The sequence below is a fragment of the Xiphophorus hellerii genome, chromosome 11 (genome assembly GCF_003331165.1).
Source record: "Xiphophorus hellerii strain 12219 chromosome 11, Xiphophorus_hellerii-4.1, whole genome shotgun sequence".
Taxonomy (NCBI): Eukaryota; Metazoa; Chordata; class Actinopteri; order Cyprinodontiformes; family Poeciliidae; genus Xiphophorus; species Xiphophorus hellerii.
Window position 1 is genome coordinate 12,296,793 of NC_045682.1, and position 18,430 is coordinate 12,315,222.

The following is an 18,430-nucleotide window of genomic DNA, read 5'->3' on the forward strand; positions in this document are numbered from 1 at the left end:
TGGGAAGATTACACCATGTTTTCCATGTTTTTTCCATTTATGAATAATAGTTCTCAATATGGTTTGCCCTAAAGTCTTTTAATCTTCTCAAGATATTTAAAAGATCATACCTTAGATTTTCTCTATACAGAGTAACTAATGTAGATTTTTTTTCTGACTAATTCTTTCTTACTAACATGGTCTGGAGCTCTTCCCATTAAAACCAATGAAGCTCGCTCATCCAAATCTCACCGTGGATGAATGACCAGACTGGGTGTCTGAAGAGGTTCTGTGGTAAGAATGCACTTTAGTGGAAGTCAGCCAGTTTCCTATGCCCATATTTGGTATTTGGAAGAGGTTTTCCATTTCCTTTAACAAAATTAAAACTCTTAGTTCTTCAAACTTTGCTCCAAACAATAAACAATCCTAAGTTGTTATTTAATACTATTGAAAGGTATTTAATGGCTTACTTACATTTCTCTTGTTCATCTCTCTAAACTAGTGCACCACTGACCAAATTCACATTCAATTTTTCCACAGAGTTATATAAACTCTATTAAATCCTGTTTGAGTGTACATTTTCTCCAGTTCAATTAATAAAAGCCAGAGTAACCTTGGTTTACTCTTTGGAAACTCTAGACGTTGCAACACAAACAGGATCTGGCAGACCGTACTCTTCTTATGACTCATCGACTGGTGAGAACTAGAAAAACATAAACAGGCTGGGAAGCGTCTGACCTGCCGTAAAAGGCCAATCTGCTCAATTTCCTCTCTCAAATGCTCCATCTTCCTCCTCATGGTGAAGCTGGGGTCCGTCGAGCTGATGTCCTGCCGGGTCCCACGAGTGAAGGCTGAAATGAAAAACAAAGAGCGCTGCTCCGAGTTCAAGATGATACACAGTGAAAGGTGTCAAGGTCCAAGAATCAAATGTTTTTGTAAAAGTTCCTAGAAAACTGCAGTGATTGAGCAACACTCAGGTCAGATGCAGGACATCTGGAATCGACTTCCTCTCAGTGTGATAAAAGTAAACAGATTTTCACACACATCTGCAAAATAGATGAGTATATTTCTAATGCCTTTTACATTATATACAAAGCAGATGTAACAAGGTTAAGAGAAAATTCCTTTCACTTATATCCTTGCTTAAATTGATGTTTTATCAACTCCAATCAAAACTGCAACATCTGGACATCTTGTGCTTCAAACATCCGCATAGTTATTGACTGAAAGAAAACAAGAACTTGGGACTTTTGGTTACAATTTCTCTAATGCACAAGTGTGATTGACAACCTCAGATTGCGATCAGATACTAAATATTTCTTTAAGAAGCAGTTCAGAAGCAGTTATGTGTGTTTCTTTCCCATGCAACCTTAAATCAGAGAAGCAGATTAACACATTTACTAGAGTAAAATCACCAAACAAATGCCTTCTCTGAAATAAGTTTTAGTTAAAGAGCTGACATGGTCTGTATCTGACACTTTTTTAAAAGATAAAGAGACCGGAAAAGTTAATAATAATATATTGTATAGTAAAAAATCCTGCCATCCTAGTAAAGTAGCTCTCTGCAACATGGAAGCCAAGTCAGAAACACCAACATGATTGGATCTTATTCAACACTTTAAGGAGTTCATGCACTATGTGTCCCAAAACAAGCTTGGCAGAACTGAAACCAGGGGTCACAACAGACGTGCTCACCCTTCTCTTCTTTGCTTTTTCCACACGTCTCACTCAGAGCTAACAGATATTTTATCTCCAGCTAGAACAGGAGTAAGCAGAGACTCAGACAGGTCAACATTGGAGGATTTTTCAGATGCATGAGATCCTGTCACCACACAGACAGGAATCAAGTCAGGAACAGTTTGTTCTAACTTGTCCATCTCTGTCTCAACCATGGGAGGGTCCACTATTATGGGACCTATAAATCTCATCATATCATTTCCCGAAATGGTCCATCAAAAGGGAAAGACAAGGGAAATACTCCAGACACGAACCTTGTCTGTACATGAAGGCGATGGAGGGGAGCAGGCACATGGCTCATTCCTACCTACATCTCACAGTGGCATGTGAAAGTCACGCACTTCAGCGTGTTGCCACTGAAGTGCAACACGCTAGATATGATTAGGGACTGGAAACTCCCATAGTCCCGCAGTACATGAGTCGAGTGTGGGTCCTGTCAGAGAAATCAGCCCTTCAAAAACAAGCTCTTTAAAACCATCATCCAGTTTACTCACAGTTCTGTTCCCATTAGAACCTGAGAAATGATCTGGTTTTACACTCAAGAAATATTTTTTCTCAGACTTTCTTAAAACATGAAGAAGAAGAAACCGTCTCACTGCTAACTTTATATGGATGAGCAGTGAAATCATGTCTACTAGGGGTGATTTTATGAGTCAAGGCAGAATCACAGCTTCTTTGGAAGTGGTATCTTTTTGCTTATTTAGATATGCCACAATTCATCCACGCATGCAATTATTAAATACTCCAATAGGGTGTGCCGTGGTGGCATAGCGGTTAGCGCGACCCGTATTTGGAGGCCTTGAGTCCTCGACGCGGCCGTCGCGGGTTCGACTCCCGGACCCGACGACATTTGCCGCATGTCTTCCCCCCCTCCTTCCCCGTTTCCTGTCAGCCTACTGTGATATAAGGGACACTAGAGCCCACAAAATTACCCCCTCGAGGGGTAAAAAAAAATAAAAATACTCCAATAACATCAACTCCAGGCGGGGATCAGCATCTTTAACTTGACATGATGACAACCAGCGCTCAATAATGCAAGTTTTTTCTCTAGTAAACTCAACATGCGTTTGCCGTTGGTCCCTACTTAAGTGGCAAAAACGTTGCCTGCAAGTCTCTGGAACAGACTCATATGTTCCCAAAATAGCAGCTTTTAATTTGCTGTACAATATTCCTAACAGATAGTGAGGCACAAGATTATTGAGCCTTTGCTGTTAGTTTACATTGTAAAAGTGCAACCCACAAATCCTGTGGCCAGTTTAATGCAGTTACTATTTGTTCGAAAATGTCAAGTTATCTAGCAACTTCTGCCTCACAGAACACTAAAACAAGGTGCAATCTGGCTAATGTTAACTAACCATGCATTTATCTGAGGAATCATTGATGACTCCACAGAGAACAGATGGTAATGTGGCAAAGTAATCAGTTTATCCTGCTCACTCAGGAGTTTGACTCTCAGCCAGGCACTGACTGACCTCCACCCTCTACAGCAACCCTGGATGTTTCCTGGCATCAGGCAAAGAAAGATCATCTTCAGACAACAAATGTTCAGCAACTGTGGTTTCCATCTCAATGTTATACTATAATGCTCAAATCTTTTGGAAACAATGTTGCGCAAGCTGGACTACTTAGCCCATCACCAACCATAGCTAAAGCTACTAATCTTCTCATTCAAGAATCCCGGACGAGCCCCCACTTGTTACGTCACAGATGGTGTCTAGGAGGTGAGGAAATATGTTTCGGAATAAATAAAAAGGCAGACAGGATGCAGCAAAAATAAATGAGTTTGAGGGTGTGCTGTGGTGGCGTAGGGGATAACGCGACCCACGTTTGGAGGCCTTGAGTCGCCGTCGCAGGTTCGATTCCTAGACCCGGCAATATTTGCCACATGGCTTCCCCCCTCGCCTTCCCCCTTTCCTGTCAGCCTACTTTCATATAAGGGACACTAGAGCCCACAAAAGACCCCAAGGAGGGAAGAAAAATAAATAAATGAGTTTATTATTTCTGTCAGAGCTGCAGTGTGAAACACAGGATCTACATCTGCAGTTTCCTTTGCTTGGATTTTCTTTTTAAATAAAGTTCACTTGTGCATATTGGTTTACATCTTCTGACTGCATTACCTGAATACAAAAAGTTTCACGTTTTAAAAAAACCCCAAAGTGCCAGAACATAGATATATTTATATGTGTAACAAAACAATCAGCTGATCTGAATTATTTTTATTCATTATGTTTTGGCCAGTAATAAGACAAAATGAAATATCTGGGTTCATTAGAACCTCTAGGTTCTCAATTCCTGAGTGTCGCTGCAAACATCATCAGAGAGTCGTAAGCAAATGCTACACGTTCCCAAACGCACAGTCACAATACTGAGGAACAGACCGTAATGGAGAAGTTCACAACTGAAGTAGAACCGGACCTCACAATACTTTTAAGATTTGTATTTGTGTGTGGTTTGTGTCCAGAGGTTCTGCCTCTGGAGGTTTGTGTTTTTATTTAAGAGTTTTTGAAGCTTTTCTGTGGTAACATATCTGCTTGTACAAATAAGAGGAACAAATATTTGCTAATGCCCCGGTATTACTGTATGACTCACTAAAGCAGTAAAGACAGGAATTATTTGTAATTTGATATTGAGAGACGGAGCAAAATAAAAAAAAAAAAGTCTGCAGCGATTCCACAGAAAACCCTTCCCACTTCCAGAGAAACGCAGGTACCAATGAAACAATCGTGAGTCTGTGCTTCAACACTTTCACTCTGCACTTATTGTTCAAACGTTGATCTCTACAGATGATAACTAAAACTGTTTGCTTTTACATTCCCCAGTAATCCTTGCAGGCTATAATTTATTACAAAATCCATACCCCATAAATTCAAATGTCATGTTACAGCCACAAACTACAATATATTTCATTGGGGTTTTTTTTAAAATTAATTTACCAAAATGAATAGTAACTGACAGTTTTCACAAATTTCAACATGTGAAAAGTGTCTGCATCTGTGTCAGACAATGAATAAAATTCAGTTCAACCACTTAAATCTGCTTTGTGCAAAATGTTTTTGTTTGTTTTTTAAGACTTGCATATTCAAGACAGAAGATTTCTCTTTTCTAAATAGCTCAAGCTCAGGCAGACTGGACATTATGGGAGCACCAATTTTCAAGAGAAGCTCTGGACTGTGAACAGTTCTTATACACTGAATGGAGGTAAATGCACATCTAACTTTTCAGATTTTCTTTTTGTACAAACTTTTGAAAACTGTTTTAATTCACTTCATAATTATGCATTACTTTGTTGGTCTATCAAATAAAATTTAAATAAAATACTTTGAACTTTGTGGCTAGAAGATGATAAAACATGAGAAAGGGGAACACATTGTTTTGCAAGGCAGTTTGGGACTAAAATGTTTTTTCTTCGGTTACAAAGGACGGTTGTTCTCACTTGGATCGCTGTTGTAATCGTTAGAATATTTGCAGGCAATATAAAGGCACGAATCTTCCGACAGAGCTGAAGAGGAAAACACAGGCGTCATTAATTTGGCAAGCAGTCACAGAACCTGCAAAACGAAAGCAGCCGGCGCTGATGGCTTTTAAAGGTTGCACATCATTTTATTTAGGAATGTTATGGGAATATACCTGAATAGAAGTGCACACCACACTTTTAAGATTTGTATTTGTAAAATCCTTCAACCTCGCAATGAGGCTCTTTTTTGTGTTGGTCTGTCACATAAAATTTTTATAAAGTACGAGGATGTTTGTGGTTTCTACAGTCTTGAACCAACTATGAGCTGCTATTATTTTTGCATGACGAGACATTCCTCATCTAGTACGTGTCTAAACCCTGAATTATAGACCCAACAGAGTTGAAAGGGAAGTAGAAACAGAAACAGAAGAAAATTTGAGGCAAAAGCTAGACACAGCAGGAGCTTAGCGCTTTTCTGTTACCTGATCTTGGTTTGAGTCCAAACACTGTCAACGTGGTGCTGAAATCAGCGTTGCACAAACCCTCCTGAGGACAAAGACGTTTGTTAGACTCAGAATAGATGAGCTTTAGGTGGGATGTGTGCACACCAGACAATCAGACCCACCTCACATTCTTCGTTACCGCTGGAATTTTTACGAGCGCTCTGACACTTGTACTGTCAGGAAAAGCAAAACATTTTTATGATTACTTGTTTATTTATTTGTATTTGACATGCACAGGAGGAGACATGTAATATGTTTTATTGCAGTAACATCATTTCCCACAATAGAAAATTATGACCTTTAATATGCGTACATTTATCTGGTAAAGTAAAAAAAAAATCCCACAACTATTTGTCTTTGCACAATGTTTTTAGATCATCCGATCTTTTCTTTTAATCTCCTTTCCTCACTCTTGTTTTCTATAGACTGACAAGGTTGACTTTGTTTCTGGTTAAATATTTCTGTGTTGATTTGGACATATGCTTTGGATCACTGTGCAGCAGAAACACTTAAAAGGGCCATTTTTATATTTCTAGGAAATAAAACAAGAACACAGGGAAATAAAAGACATTAGAGAGGAAGAAATCAAGAAAAAAGTAGAAAGAAATTGGAATGGAAGTGTTAAAGAAAAAAATGAAAGAAGGAATGAAAAACAGCAGAGGAATAAATAAAGAGAAAGAACAAAGGACAAAAGAGACAGGAAATAAGGTCACAATGAAAAAAAGAAATTAAGAAAATAAATAAAGGAAGAAATGAAAGAAGGAAAGGTGTAAAGGAAGAATGGAGGACAGGAAAAAACAGGTGGAGGGTCACAAAGATGTGACTTTTAGACAATCAGAGGGAATAAAAACTGTAAATACAAATACTTTTTCCAACTCCGATTTGCAGAAAACATAAAAATCTCCAGATAGCAGTTTTAAAATAAATACTGAATATTCAAGCTAAAGGTTGGATTTTTCTAAAATTGTCAATGTAATGTTGTGCTACTATCATAAAAAAATAATCTAATATAAGGGTCCTTCGACATCTTTGCATGCTTTTGTTACTAGATGGGAAAGGATGGCGTACCTGCCACATGACAACATACTGTTGAAAAGATGCAGGTTAACAAGCTGATTACAGTGACTGAAATCCCACGACCATGACAAAATACTAGAAAGATTCTGCCAGCCTTGAAAAGAAAGGTGTACATAACAGGATGCTGTCACATGGCCACACCTTCAGGTAGTCCTTCCTCAGGTACTTGTTCCGCCTGCGGTCTTCGTTCTGGTTGAGGACAGGAGGAACTTCGGGCCAATTTGGATCGCAGTCTGACTGTTCTGATTTCAAGCTCCCATCAAAGGAGCAGGAGGACGAAGGCTGAAACGCACAAAGTTAACATTCAAACGACTCCCGTCGTCAGACCACAACAGACAGAAGTGCATGAATTTTGGTATAATTGTGCATAAAATCTCTCTGTACCTGCCCACTCAGCACTGAAGCGCCGCTACTTCCTTCATCCAGAGAGGCACTGAAAGAAACAGTACGAATAACATTAAACAAAAACCTTTTCACTCATCCAACAGAAAAGAAAACTGTGAGGATTTGAGTTTTCTGTGTGTTTATTTTGGTTTCGGTTTCACCGTGTTGTCCTGTCTACCCCTTGATTGGTTACACCTGCTCCTTGTCTCCCCTGATTGTCTCCCTGTGTATTTAAGCCCACCTGTGTCTTTTGTTCCCCTGTCAGGTCCTCATCTATGCTACGTTGAGTCTGTCGTCAGTGTGTTTTTGCACCAGTTGCTACCAGTGTGAGCTCCTAGCCTCTGCTCATCTGAACTGCCTGGATTGTTGTGTTTTCATCGTCATTAAATGAACATTTCTTCACTTCAACCTGGGTCCACAGCATCTTCCTCACCACCTCCACAACCACAAATCCTGACAAAAACATTGTGTGTCATTTGTCGGATTTTAGTGTCGCAGGAGGCGTAACGGATTAACCTGATCAAGGCTTTGAGAGGAAATTAAAACATCCATATTGTGCAGATGAGTTGTGCGATTAGCCTTGAATCAAATTTGAGACAATTTCAGCTTGTGTTAACTCAATGCTGCATTTATTTTGTCTTGTAATATTTATTTTGATCTGTTTTTAATTGGATAAAATCAGCGGTTTCCCTTTAAGATGAGTAAACTTAATTAAGCGGATTTGTGGCTTTTCTGGTCGACTGTGACTCGTACCTTCGAGCAGCCTGAGGTGGGGGCCTTGGTTTGCTGCTGGAGCTCCCAGAGTGACTCAGAAACCTGCAAAGAAAAACAAGTAAACTGGTAAAACAGGCACGCTCGTATGAAACGATGCAAATCCGGTAAATCTTTGGCAATGACACAATACTTTTCCATATGGCTTAAAATACACACTGCCGGATATTCACTGGAAACTTGAGCAACATGGGACAGCACCTAAAGAGTGAAAGTGATAATGCCCCCCTTGTATAATGTTTCTTTTAACAATGGCACTGATTCAGTTCACAACGATTCAGGTACAACAGCTGCGAGGAGACGCTCCTTGGCAAGCGTGACATTCAAACCGGCTGTGAAATATTAAGAGGGAAAACCTGCGTACCTGTGCGCCCTGCCGGTCACCCTCCGCCGGTGGATTAGACTCTCTGCTCTGCAAATTAAGGACCGTCGTCTAAGACATCAAACAAGCCGAAGCAGAAGGAAGAGAGAAGTAGAGAAACATCAGAAGTAGGAAGAGAGAGATTACATTTGAGGAGACAAACGAAGAAGATAGAAATGATGCAGCAATGTTTGGGAAAACGAGGGGAAATATCGGCCAGAATTATCAGCAACAGAATAACACCAAAACACTTTGGCTTGATGCAAGCACACGTTGATGGATTTTTTAAAAAGTCATTTCTTGTGATAGACCAATAGAAATAAATACATTTCTTTGCAGTGAAACAGAGGTGAAATATCGTTTTGAATATTCTTAGACGGTACCTCTGCAAACATCTGAACACTGAGATTTATGCTCATGTTGTTTTTGCAGAATAACAGAAGTTCAGTCAGATTGGCTCGTCTGTACACACAAATGCTCAAGTCACACAATTATGCTTTTCACCTGTTTTTCTGTGAGCATTCTTAGAGATTTCTCCTCTGCCATGTGTGTCGTCATGGCGACTACCACCCACCTGTTCTGCTGTTCCTGCTGCAGAAGCTGCACAGCGATCTTCCTCAGATCCAGCACTTCTTTCAGCTCATCATCCTCTTCCTCGGCTAGCTGGTCCTTATCAGAACTGTGAGGAGATGAGGTTTGAGTTTACGTTACAGGCTTTGCTGCAAACTTTAAAAACACACAATCCTGGCCTGAATTATTATTAAATGAACTCATTCTGTGTTTATCCATCTAATGTATGATTTTATAACACAGGAGGACTTTTTCGCTGCAGGCTGCATTTGTTAATATCGGCAATAGGTGGGGTTGTGTTTACATGAAGGAAGCCAAACCGCCACATTAAATTAAACGGGCAGCTGCAGAAGCTGGAGCACGCAACCAGACAATCAAATGAGAAGACACTTTCACGACCACTTGATTTTTTTTGTTACTAAATAACTGACCTAAGTGGAATTGTAAGCATTAATCTGGGTTTTATTCAAGTTTATTTGAGTAACAGCTTGTGTGTCTGAAACTACTGCAGGATATATAAACATCAAGAGAGAGAGCAAGAATAAACATGATTAAAAAAAACAATGCATAGCTACAATTTCCTGGTTCTGTTTAATCTCATTACTCCAACCCTGGTGCAGCAGACGCCAGGCCAAAACATGAAGAGAGCAAAGGTTGTCTTGCTTTAATATTTAAACAAATGAAAATGCAATAAAAATCCCTCCCTCCTCCTTTTTGTTGTCAATTGTTCTCATTCGATTGCACAAGCATTTCAGTTTCTACATGTCGCTTTTGACGCAGTGTGGATTCATCTTGAGCAACTAAGTTTGCTTTTAAATGCTGAAAAATAAAAAAAATATTGCTTCTGTCCACAACGTTGAAATCAGATTATCTAAACAAAACGTCCAAAAATAGCACCGGCAAACTACTGCCGTTAATTCAATCTGCAAATCAAACTTTTAGTGACACAAAGGAACTCTCTCTGATCCAACAAGGTAAAATAGAAAACCATTTTCCCAGCCAAACTGGAGGCAAAAACTTCCCTTTTGCATCAGTCGACTGTTCAGAGAAGACATTTGTGGTGACACTAGTTTGCATTAGTGTATAAGACAGAAGTAGAGTTAAAACTTGATATTTACATGCAGTGTAAAAACAAGATTCCACCCAACAGAACTGGTGTAACTGAGTCAGAGCAAATCTGAAGAGGTGTTTCTTCAATTGTGAGCTGTTGTTTTTCTCTCTCTTCTTATAAACATTTTTATGTTATGTATCTTCAACATTATGAGCATCAAATAACTAATAAGATTTTCAAAGGTAAAAATGTTCTCATTTTCAGCAACTGAGGTGTTTCTTATAAACACCTCTTCAGATTTGTTCACTAATTTTCTAGATGAGATCATGGATTTGTGATGGTCACTCCTAAGCAGTGGCTTTGGCCTCCATAAACCACTTTGCAGCTAACATGGCTATATTTTTGGAATTATTGTCAATTTGAAAGACCCATCTTTGCTTGAGCTATGAATTTCTGGCTGATGCCTTGAGATGCACAGATATAAACACCTCATTACACTGACAGAGGCAGAAAACACCGAACTAAAACCCTTTTTAAAGAGCTTACAGGATCTGGCTGTGTATGGTTTATCTCAGTTTGAATCCAACTGTTCTGTGAATGCCTCTGAGGTTTGATAGACTCTTGAGATTGTAATGATTATACGGTTGTCATAATAAAATCTTTAACACCTTTTTACTAAATTTAAAATGCATGTGAATACAAAAGTAAAGCTCTGGCTCCAGACTGGTTTTCTTATCTGGTGTGTTGAGAATTACCTGTCCACTCAAACCGTAAACACAACGTCTCTGAAACAAAATACGCTCTATTGTTCCTTACGGTTATGAAAGGCAGACGTGCCACAAACTCTCTCTGACTTCTGGAGGTTGCATCTGCGTGCAGCGAAGGGGAACGCGAGATAGTGAAGAGAGAAACAGGGAGGAACCGTTTGGCTCTGTCCAGATGACCACCAACCGGGAAGCACGCCCAGCAAGTTTGAACCTCTTGTTAAAAATGCAGCTTGGTGTTTTTATTCGCACAAGGACGGTTTTTGGATTACGTCCAACTAGGTTCTCAAAAAGAGAAACTGCCTAACAATCAAATCCTTCAACGCTCGTGTCGAGACCATGGAGGCCCTCCTCAGGCGAATTCTTTTGAAAACCTTCGCCAAAGCTAATTCAGAGAGAGATTTTTTGATAAGGTTCAAAGTTTATTAGCTAAATAAAACGAAAACCTTCGTTCTCCAACATTCTCCAGCCATTGGTGTGACTGATAGTTTAATTACTGATTCTTTTAGCGACTAGATCCAATATAATCACTGAATTTAGAGTTAAAGTGTTAATATTGTCATAGTAGTTTCCTCTCATTCCTTGTACAGTTTAGGCTCCCTCACAAAGAAACTGTTCACTTTGCAGATTGTCTCCTCTATGTTTTCATGCAAAGAGCTTATTATACAATATTTTCAATATGTATTCCAGCTAACAGTGTTGTAGTACTCAAGACCGGTCTTGGTCTCGAGACCATTTTTTGATGGTCTCGGTCTCGGACTCGACCGCATTTGGTCTCGGTCTCGTCTCGGTCTCGGGCGCCGAGGACTCTGGATTTTATTTCAAGACCAGTCAAGACAGCAGCTGCGGAAATATCACTAAACTTACAACATACTGTCCAGTTTCACTACATGCAAAACGCACCGATTAAAATCCAAGTAGTTTTGCAAACAACATGATTTCTGTAAAATTGACAATAACGGGTTGCTCAACCGTTGATCACTGATGATACATAATTAGAAGCATTTTCTGCCAAATGTAATGGGTTTGTCCTGGATCTGAACCTTTAGGACAGGTCGTGCTGTAATGTGCAGAAAGCAGTTTCACATTTTCTTCTTCTTACTTTAACTTAAAAGGCCCTTACACATTACTGGAGCTGAAGTACCTCTGTCGTATGCACGAACGCAAACATCCCAACGCATCCCAACTCGGGGCAGCACGCTGATTCAAAGTTTAAGTTCAAGGTCCAACAATTTATTTCTGTTTTTAATATCATTTTCTGAACGTCAGCCAACACATTGTTTAATTTTCCTGCTTTCTGCCATGGAATACTTTGCAGACACAACACATAACGGTGAGTTAGTTTGTGTAAAATGTGTGTCTTTTGGATGCTTTAAAACCAACCAATTTATGGAAATGAATTTCCTAATGAAGTCTGCATGTGCTTCTGTTTTGACCAGTGATGCAGGATTGCTAGGAATAGGTACCAAGAGATAAAGCAGACTCAAAAACTGGATGCATGGATGCAGTGGTCGGATCACGCTCCAGTGTTTTACTGGCACACCTTCAGCTTTGCTCTATAAGCATTTGGCCGTGTGTTGCTTAGATTCAACATGCAGCGGCTATTCAGAGTTTCAACCTTTTCCCGACATCTTGTAGATCTTGGAATAACAGAAGAGCATAATTCGTCTCGTTTAGTAAGGCTCTAAGATGTTTTGACATTTAGATGTCATATGAGTAAAAATTATGTTTATTCCTTTCTGATCTGCTGCTTCCTTTCATCAAGTTGGGCTTAATAACTTCCCTGCAGTCCTTTGCTTGTTTCAACTCCTGTAGTCCTCTGTTCATATTGTTTACATGGACAAAGCTTTTTGATTTTCATCAAAACAGGAAAGAACGGAATCAAACTCCAGATTTAGAGACGCATATATGAGTCACTAATGTTTACAGCATGTCAAAACAACAGCTGCACAGCATCTGTACATGCTGGGTTTTTCCTAGTAATAGTGCTACAATTCATAGTGCTTTGCTAAATCAGTGAACTTTTTCACTGTTATGTAATAATCACAAACTTTCAAGAATTTTATTGGGATTCTGTGAAGCAGACCAACAGGGAGTTGTTTGGTGGTTTTAGATATTATGAGAAGAGTACTAAAAATGAGAAAAGTTTATTTTATCTACATTCCTGAGGCTAAATAAAGAATCAAATCCAACACTGCTGCAGTTCATCTGTGTATAACTTAATCGCAGTATGAATACTGTACAGCTGATTTGTTTAGGTTTTAGAGGTTTGTTGGAAAATATTAGGAACATGGATACCAAAAACAAGGCTGGACAGAGCAGAAGCTGTAAACCTGATAAATACTCCAACAGCTGTAGGTAGAGTGTTAAAAGATTAGATCAAAGTCTAAGCATATACTGCAGCAATACTTTACACACAAATGCTGAATTTCAAGTATGACCAAGCATGAACTAATTTGCATTGAAAAATATGGAAAAATGTGGAAAGGTTTGGTAGACATAGCCCAAAAATTCTTGCATGTGTAACTGAAATGAGTTGTGACTCAGAATAACTAAAAAAAAAATTCAGGCCACACCTATTTTCATTTTTTCTTTTAAAGAACTCTTTTAAACCATGTATTTTCTTTCTTCCCATTGCGTTATGTGAAGTTTGAATGAGTAATAAAGATAAAAAAAGAACAGATGTTGTGCCGTCCTGTAAGCCTGCATCCACTGACAGTGAGTCGTTGACGTTTTAGCCATTTGTTGTTTCCAGAGAGCATCAGCAGTTTTTAAAAGCGGCGTGTGTTCGTTTGCACGTGCTTTGCTGAATAAGAGAGTTGGTTTCAAACTCACCCGGACTCCTCCTTCCAGCTGTCTTTATCTTTACATTGTTGGGACATGTTTAAAACTTTTTCCAGCTCCTGAAACGCACCCAAAGCAACATTGCATGAGGATCCGGACAGCAAAACTTCTCGATTTTCTTTTGTTAAGATCTTGAAGAAAACACAAACAGATGTAGGTACCTTTATACAAGACACATGGCTGCTTTGCTGCCCATCTTTCTCTAACAGAGCAGGATCCTCGTCGGGGTTGGGCTCTATAAAGTCATACAGATCCTGATCTGATAGAGGGAGGAAGCATCCGCGTTCATCACACAACTGTCACATTTCAGGCACTTCATTCTATAACCCCCATGTGTCTCTGTTATTGCTGTCAAAGGGAATGTGTGATACTTATTTTGGGTAACCTTTGCAAGAGTCCATTTTGGAGAGCAGGGACAGAGCGTCGGCGCGGGCCGTCTCTGAGACCTGTGAGTGGAGGCTGACGGTGTCGTCGTCTGAGGGCTGCGGACGACATTTAAAAACAAAAACAGCCTTATTTGACATTACTTTTATGGGCTGCTGATGCAATACAGAACATGCGCTAGCGAGGGAGTGATACAACGTAAAGATTCCTTTTACTGGCTGTTAAGACAAGGTTATTTATCTTAACCTTCATCAATCATCAATCAAACAGACATCTGTGGTATGCTGCCTTTGACATGTCGCAGTTCCTTCGCTCCGAGGCACAAACTGAAATATTACCAACAGGTGAATTAGGGTATACATGTGGTTTGATTCCCTCCACAGTCTCTCCTGTCAGCTCTTAAATTATTTCAGTAAATATCCCTATGCCGTTTCTCCACTCAGCGTTGTAGTCATATACAGTTGAAACCTGAAGTTTGCTGACACGACATACAAAAACACATATGTATTTTTTTTTTCACACTGACTGATGTGAAATCAATAAACTTTTCCAGTTTTAGGTCAATTACGATTACCAACATTTTTTCTATTTGCTAAATCCCAGAATAATGAGAGAGAGAATTTGTAAGGCAATTTTTATTACTTTCTTCAAAGTCAAAATACAAACACACTTCATTAGTATTTGGCACCACTGGCCTTAAACTGTATGATTTGGATATTTTCTGGCTTTTTTATGTTTGTTTTGAAGTAATGGCTCCTTCCTGGCTGAAGGAATGGACTCGTTTCACTGAGGATAATCACACATTCTTACCATCTTCAGCCAGTATCTTCTTTAGCTTTTGTTTTTGAGTTGATATGCTCATTTCAGAGCAAAGAGTGTTCCTCTCTGGGATCTCTTAGAGTGTATTTAAATTTTTGATTTTGAAGAAAGTAATAAAATGATTGCCTTTTCATTATTGTAATCCTTTGTAATCCTAAATGACCAAAAACAGGAAACATTTTTATCTGATTTCATGTCAGACAGTGTCAACAAAACGCTGATGTCTTTTCATATAATGTATGTAAACTTTTGATTTTAATAGTACATGTTGTGCGATTGAAGTTTGACGTTTGTATTATTTCCTTTTTAACCCTCTGGCGATTCACCGCCTTCCATTTTTTGCTTCAATATTTCTGTGCCTGCTGGTTTTGCTTTTGCAAGTTCAAAGCTAGATTGACAACTTAAAGATAGGCTACCAATGTTTTTCTCTTCAGCTCGGTCTAATGAGACATTGTGTTATTTCAGCTGCCACACCCCAGGAGTTTTTTAATTTATTATTATAACCATGGAAATAACAAACCAAGTGAGAACAACAATCCTTTGACATCACAGTAAAACATTGTAGTCTTAAAGTGCCTTGCAAAGTATGTATTACACTTTTCCCACATTTTGTCATGTTCCAGAGTTCAATGTATTTTATTGGGATTTTATGAGACAGGTTAACAAAGTTGTGCATTATTAAGTTAAAGGACAATGAGAAATGCTTTTCAAGATTTCCTACAAGAAGGAAAATCGGTATGTGAATTTATTTTTGGTTCTTAAAAAACAAAATAGAAAGAAACCAAAGGCTGTTTGAGACTCCTACACACTGGAGCACATCTGTGACCATCACCCATCGATGTGTTTGAACTCTGACCTCTGTTGTTGACAGCCTCTTGTCACCATTGTCACTACCAATTCCAGAGTCGGGCCCATGATTCTTACTGGGATAAAAATCTTCCATGCTGGAAATATACAAAACAGATTGAAAATGTTAAAATGAATAAACTGCTAATTAGGTTTGGATACATATAATATAACATAATGATGAATCTGTTGTTGCCTGTCAGTGAGGGGCTGTGGAAGACATCGTTTGCTGAGCGTCGGGAGGTCCAGGGTGTCTGGCTTCTTGTCCGTTCTGCAAGCCTGGATGTTCAAGTACTTGAAGATATGCACTTTGCCCTTAAGGCAAATCTGAAATGCATAAAATCCAAAACTGAACTCAGCTCACTGTTAATTACCACTGCAGAGAGAATGATCTCCTCTGAACCACTAGAGGGTGCACTCGTGTCAGGTTCATTTCATTCTCGTTTTATGTTTACAAGTAAACATAAGTACGTCTTACTTCGTGCATGAGCACGACGCTGGAGTGAAATAACACACCTGTGCAGGAGGAGACTGCATAGGATTGTTGTCCAGGATGATGTACTCCAGCTGCCTGAGTTTCCTGAAAGCTGGAGGAATCTCTGTGATCTTATTGCAGGAGAAGTCAAGTCGGATGAGAGGCAGATCTGCCAGCTCTGAAAAGGAAAAAATGTAACCCTGACACAAACAGCAGAATCTGCAGAGGTGACAGAAATGTAGGGAACCCGTTTTTCAACATTTCACCAAGTTCTAGAGTCCTTACACTGGCTCCTGTAGCTTAAAATCCTGTTATTTATAAATCACTGAAACACCAAAACATCTGGAAGGTTGTCATAGCAACCTTCCAGACCTCTCAGATCTTCTGGTTCTGGTTCTGCTCTGCATCACCGGAACCAAAACCAAACATGGAGAAGCAGCATTCAGCTTCTGTGCTCCACAAATCTGGAACAAATTTCCAGAAAACTGAAAAACAGCCGAAAAACTGAGTTTCTTTAAACCTACACTAACCTAGCCTCTGTAGAGTTGAACGTTGTGGTTAGTTTAACTGTCTTCATGTTCCAAGGAAACAAAAATTACCCAAATAAATTCTGACTAAATATGAACCCCAGTGGATTTAACCCTCTTTACAGAACATTTTCTAACTTTCTCCAACCTAATAAAGCTCATTTCTCTTTTCTAAAGTATTTAGGAGCCAACTTCGCTTTTACCATGATGCATCATGGGAAATTACTGGAGCCACACAGGCGTTTTAAAAGCATTTCACAACCTAATAATGCGTAGGCTGTAAAATCCTTCATTCTCAAAAATCTTTATGTCTCACCAAATGAAGATATTTCAACACTGACAATGTCTCAGGTTGCATCACCAAAGTAAACAAGTGGAAAAGGTTGATGCAGGTCTTAAAAGGCAACAGATGCATCTGTTGCGCTCGATCTTAATGGGTTTTTATATAATAGTCTGCTTACGGCTGAGTCAGCATTGACTGAAAATACTTCTTTCAATCAAAATTTATTTTGATTAATAAAAAAAGAGAATAAAAGGAATACAGATTTTTTTTAAAAAAACAAAGGAAATGCAAGAAAAACAAACACAACGGAGCTGGTAGAAGAAGGCTTGCCTGCTGAATGTAGCTGGTGTTTAAAAAAGTCGATAGGCCTCTGGATAATATGTGGAGCTGCAGTCACAGTGTTTTCATACCGCATGGATTTAGTCCCATAGCCTCTTCCTTTAAAATGCTTGTCTACAAATTTATTTCTAATCTGCTGAGACTTTCAACATGTTGCAGGAAGCTGGAATCAACTTTCCGTATCATCACTGTACTTACTGATGGTGACCAGATCCTGTTAAATATACATATTTTCAATAATATTAATATTTTAACTGTGTAGAAACAACAGTGGCTTGTACATTCTTGTTACACCTGATTCAACAGCAAGAAGTTGAAATGAATTAATGAAAAATAAAACTTGACTTCATGCAATGTAAGGCCTAGTGTAGAAAATCAGGGAATATTTAAAGTATTAAAATCAAGGTGATAGACTTTTTTATGACTGACCTCATTGACATACATGAAAAGAGAATGAATTTGTGTTTTCTCATGAATAAATATGGAATCCAGTTAAACTATTTCCACACTCCAGTAACAGTTTAGTTCATACTGGTCTTGGTTCTAAGGAAAGTGTGAGGAGGATTTTTTTTTTAAGGAGTCCCAGGGATTGAGGTCCCAAAACCGTTTGATCTCGTTTGATTTTATGAAGTTCTTTTCACGGTGGTTTATATTTCATGACAGTTTTGATTACTTTCTGACAGCTTCTCATGAGCGAACCTGCCTATGAAAATAACTAAACTGGCTTCCAACTAAACTCTGTCAGAAAGTAGATTTATTGTTCACTCAATCAGATTCTCATTCATCCGTAAAATGTAAAATTAATTTAACAAGTTGCGCTCTTCTTGGCGAAATTTATGACTTATGTCACACAAATAAAAATTTTAATTGGTGACAAAACTATTAATCAAGTTTAGAAATCGAAAGTCGATTGCAAAAGAGAACAGACAACAGACATGACAGGAAACACAAAACAAATGCTTCCAGCCAAGTGTTTTTTGGCTCTTAGAGGTCAGCCGCGCTTGCCAAAATCCACAACGCGGTGCTCTGACTACGCACCCATAACTCTGTGAGAGCTGCACGGTGAGATACAAACAGAGCATCTCAAAGTGATCACTGACCCTCGGGCAGCATGTGAAGACAGTTCTTCCTGATGTTGAGTTCACGTAAGGCTTGGAGCCTCCCCACCTGCGCCGGCAGGACCTGGATCTCGTTGCAACTCACGTCCTGGAAGTGGAGGGAAAATGTGGGAAAGCAGAAATACTCTTATCTGTCAACGTGCA

At 39.1% G+C, this 18,430-nt stretch overlaps 1 protein-coding gene and 1 long non-coding RNA gene across 2 annotated transcripts in view; one reads left to right on the top strand and one right to left on the bottom strand.

Moving 5' to 3' along the window:
- Positions 1-18,430, bottom strand: part of lrch2 (leucine-rich repeats and calponin homology (CH) domain containing 2) — a 42,259-nt gene that overhangs the window by 13,581 nt on the left and 10,248 nt on the right. The window contains exons 4-18 of the mRNA XM_032576912.1: positions 18,269-18,374; positions 16,061-16,197; positions 15,741-15,871; positions 15,555-15,642; positions 13,881-13,977; positions 13,657-13,754; positions 13,487-13,554; positions 8,841-8,945; positions 8,270-8,338; positions 7,888-7,950; positions 7,135-7,183; positions 6,892-7,032; positions 5,796-5,846; positions 5,653-5,716; positions 718-830 (exon numbers count right to left, since the gene is read on the bottom strand). Of these exons, the coding sequence (XP_032432803.1) occupies positions 718-830; positions 5,653-5,716; positions 5,796-5,846; positions 6,892-7,032; positions 7,135-7,183; positions 7,888-7,950; positions 8,270-8,338; positions 8,841-8,945; positions 13,487-13,554; positions 13,657-13,754; positions 13,881-13,977; positions 15,555-15,642; positions 15,741-15,871; positions 16,061-16,197; positions 18,269-18,374 (1,380 nt within the window). The remainder of the gene's footprint in view (positions 1-717; positions 831-5,652; positions 5,717-5,795; positions 5,847-6,891; positions 7,033-7,134; positions 7,184-7,887; positions 7,951-8,269; positions 8,339-8,840; positions 8,946-13,486; positions 13,555-13,656; positions 13,755-13,880; positions 13,978-15,554; positions 15,643-15,740; positions 15,872-16,060; positions 16,198-18,268; positions 18,375-18,430) is intronic.
- Positions 2,018-3,687, top strand: LOC116728674 (uncharacterized). The gene is made up of 2 exons (XR_004341013.1): positions 2,018-2,541; positions 3,570-3,687. It is a non-coding gene; the product is annotated as an uncharacterized LOC116728674 (long non-coding RNA).